The sequence below is a fragment of the Tupaia chinensis genome, unplaced genomic scaffold (genome assembly GCF_000334495.1).
Source record: "Tupaia chinensis unplaced genomic scaffold, TupChi_1.0 Scaffold000330_1, whole genome shotgun sequence".
In the NCBI taxonomy this organism is placed as follows: domain Eukaryota; kingdom Metazoa; phylum Chordata; class Mammalia; order Scandentia; family Tupaiidae; genus Tupaia; species Tupaia belangeri.
This window is the reverse complement of record NW_006159824.1, coordinates 246,477-250,371: the sequence shown is the minus strand read 5'-3', so window position 1 is coordinate 250,371 and position 3,895 is coordinate 246,477. Positions and strand designations below refer to the sequence as shown.

Sequence of the window (3,895 nt, the reverse complement as noted above, 5' to 3'; positions counted from 1 at the left end):
TATATATATGTTTGTTTGTTTTCTTTTTTTTTAACAAAAGTTTATTCTTAAATGTACAACACGCTCTAAGGCAACACTTCATTCTAGCTGTAGCTGCTACGGTGGGGAATCCAGATGTTTAAATAGGAAAGGACTCGAGGGTGGTCGCCATGGTCCAGACACAAGGAGCACCTTACTTCTTGCCAGATTTCTTAATTCCACCTGAGGCAGGGGGCCCTTCCCTGTCGCCTTCGCTTTTAGCTCCTCGAGCTTCTGCTCCTCTTTTTGCTTCTGCTTGAGAGCCTTATCCTCCTCGTCCATCTCCTTGGCCTGCTTCTTGGGCTGTTTCAGGGGCTTCTTCTTCTTGCCACCTTCACGGCCAGACATCGCGCCTGCCGATTCTCTCCCAGACTCTGCCCGTTTGTTTGTTTCCTGATTCCCTATTTCTCACCCTCTGCCATTTCCCACCCTCCTCCCACACTGTCTCTGGTGTCTACAGTTGCTTTCCATTCCTATTTTTCCCCACATTTTATTGATTTACAAAATAGCTGAATTAATCTAAACACTTTCAATAGCAAGTTCAGCTGATATACACCTATCTGTGAACACATGTCTGACTTTAGACATAAAACTCAGTGAGTAGAATGAATATACTATTTTTTAAATAATTAATTATGTATTTATTTAATTACATTTGTCATTATTATTTTTTAATTTGACCAGAGAGAGAAAGGGAGAGCGAAAAAGCAAGCCATCAGGTCCAGGACTGTGCTTGGCTATGTTGGAATCCAGCGCCTTTAACCACCGCCCCACCTGCTGGCCCCAGAATGAATATACTGTAAGGTAGCACTTAGCTGAAGCTATATAGCTTACTGTGGTCATTAAATAGGTATTTTTTAATATACTTTTTAACTTCAAGAAAAGCAGTTTTAGTTTTGATTAAATCAAAATCAAAAAATGTTAAGAGGAAAGTTGCTTAAGACTTAAAGTCAGGAAACAGGTTAAGATTCCGTTCAAATAGTAGGTACATGAACCTATTGGCAGTTTAAGAGAAGACAAAAATCCTTAAATCTGGAAAACAAAGCATAGAAGAGAATCAGTAATGTTTTAGTCAAAAGTCATAAAATTCTATTTCACCAGTTCAATCTCAAGTATTAATCTCTCTTCTGTTGTGATCTGATCTTTCCATCTAAATTCTGGAAGATAACATTCAATTCCAGACTTGCCCCACAATTAAGTTGGCCATTTTCTTGATTTTTTTTTTTTTGACTCATTTCTGTGGGTCCGTCTTTAGTGTTCCCGGTATAGCACGCCCTTCAGCACTTATGGGACACCAGGTCCGGGACTCAAACTGTGGTCGATCATCTGGGAGTGTCCAGCACCTTAACCACTATGCCATCTGCTGGGCCCCCCTTGGTTGTTTTTTTTTTTAGAGGTTTTCGCTATAGGGCGTGACAGACAGAGAGAGACATAGAGACAGAAAGCGAGAAATCACCTCCCAGGGAGGATGGTTATGCCGCAATCCCTTCTCTTCCATTCTCCTCTCGGGATCTTGGGCACGCACACACACGCGCCGGCGTGAGTTTAAGCCACCTGGTCCGGGACGTGAACCGCGGTCAACTACGTGGGAGTCCAGCGACATAGCCATTATGCTAACTGCTAGTTCCCCTCCCACCCCCTTGGTTGTTTTTGAACTCTTATTTCTGTGTGCTTGTCTTTAGTTTTCCTGGTATAGTACTCCATTCAGAACTTCTTGGAGAACTGGTCTGGTGTTGGTAAATTCAGGCTTTGTTTACCTGAGAATATTTTTGTCTTTTCTTCCCATGTGAAGGATAATCTTTCTGGGTATAGTATTCTTGGTTGAAATTGTTTTTCACTTAACACTTCGAATGCATCTTCCCATTCTTTTCTCATTGTTTCTGATGTTATCCTGATGAGATATCCTTTAAAAGTAACTTCATGCTTCTCTCTTGCCAATTTTAGTATTTTGTCTTTGTCTGTGTCTTGGTCATTCTGGCTATAAAGTGTCTTGGAGACTATCTTCTTGGGTCTATTCTATCTGGGGTCCTCTGAATTTTTTGGGTCTGGATCTTTGAGTGCCTCTCTAGGTTTGAAAAGTTTTCTCCCAGGATTTTATGGAATGGGTTATTAATGCCCTTATTAGTCTCTTCACCTTCTGGGATACCAATTACCTGGATGTTTGGATGTTTAATGGTTTCTAGTATTTCTTGTATATTATTCTCATTTTAGGGGACTATTTTCTCAGTCTTCATGATCAATTTTTCTAGGGCAGAGATTCTGTCTTCTACATCTGAGATTCAGTCGTATGCATGATCTCATCTGCCTTTAATACTTTCAAGGGAGGTTTCGATTTCCTGTGTTACAGCCTTCATCTCTAACAGTTCCCTTTGATTCTTTTTTATGGCATGTATATCCTCTTTCCGGTCGTGCAAGAACTTCCTCACCTCTTAGAACTCACAGGCATCTCCTAGAGTTCATTGTCTCTTTTCTTTTGCATCTCTGTCAGCTTTGTCACTGTGAATATTCTAAATTCTTGATCTGACATTTCCATGAGTTCCATTGTACTGTCTGTAGATGAAGAGGAGTTGTTCTTTTCCCTTGAGGGAGAGGTATTTTCTTGGTTTCTTACATTTCTTGTACCTCTGCAGTGATTTCTGGTCATCTGATAGGTTATACATTTCTTCCTAAGTTCTTGAAGTTCAAACCGAGCATTCAGAGGCGAGCAGGGGGAGGTGATCTGCAATCTCTCTGCGGTTCCGTTTTTTTCCTTTTGTGTGGCAGATTCAGTGGGAATGGGAATAGTCTGACCTTAATAGTATTCAGGTGTTTGGCTGTGGTTCTCTTAGACCTGTCTAGACACTCAGTGGGTGGAGGCTGAGAAGCAAAGTGATGAAGGTAAAAGAAAAAGAGAAAAAAAAAAAGAAAGAAACTTTATTTATTTATTTATTTTAAAGCAAAAAGTGGGACCAGTGGGACCAGCAGTGGCATGGTGGTTAGGGCAGTGGACATTCCCACATGGCCGAACACGGTTCAAGTCCCAGACCTGGTGGCTTGCTTTCTTACTCCCCCTGTCTCTCGTCTCTCTCTCTCTCTGGTCAAATTAAAAAAAAAATAAAAAATAAAAAAAAAAGCAAAAGAAAAAAAGAATGAATGAACACAATTAAATAAATAATTATTAAAAAAAAGGCAAAAAGTGAGACAAATTTAAAGAGAGAGAGAGAGACAAAGAGAAGAATACAGGGGCACTCTACCACTTAAGACTAAAATCTGGAGGGTGAAGTCTCAGCAGAAAATCTTCAGTGGTCTTTGTCCCTCAAAGGAATTGTTCACAGCTCAGATGCAGGAGGTTTCTCAGAAGGCCTGAACTTTTGCCTTTCCACTCGAGATTGGGGTCTGGAGGGTGAAGTCACAGCAGAAAGTGATATTAGTGGTCTTAGTCTCTGAAAGGAATTGTTTACAATTTATATGCAGTACCCTGCATGATTTTCAAGCCATTGGGTCTAGGACATGAATTGTGACTGGCCATGTGGAAGTCCAGCATCTTAATCACCATGCCACCTGCTGGCCCCTGTACTTCACATTTTTTAAAAATTGTTAAAGGACCAGCAGTTAGCGTAATGGCTATGTCGCTGGACTCCCACGTAGTCAACCGTGGTTCGCATTCCGGACCTGGTAGCTTAGAACTCATGCCGAGCGCGTGTGCGTGCGTGCCCAAGATCCCAAGAGTAGAATGGAGGAGAAGGGATTGCGGAGTGGCCATCCCCCCTGGGGGGTGATTTCTCACTTTCTGTCTCTCTTTCTCTCTGTCTGGCGAGCGCATGTGCCCTATAGCAAAAACCTCTCTCTCAAAAAAAAAAAAAAAAAAAAAATCTGGGAAGGAAACACGAGTTAGAAA

The 3,895-nt window shown here is 41.4% G+C and overlaps 1 protein-coding gene across 1 annotated transcript; it reads right to left on the bottom strand.

Annotated features, from left to right (window-relative positions):
* On the bottom strand, window positions 1-454 carry LOC106735211 (translation machinery-associated protein 7). The gene has a single exon (XM_014589055.1). It carries the CDS (start codon window positions 364-366, stop codon window positions 97-99), a length of 270 nt encoding a protein of 89 aa, XP_014444541.1. The 5' UTR covers window positions 367-454; the 3' UTR covers window positions 1-96.
* Window positions 455-3,895: the final 3,441 nt, after the last annotated feature.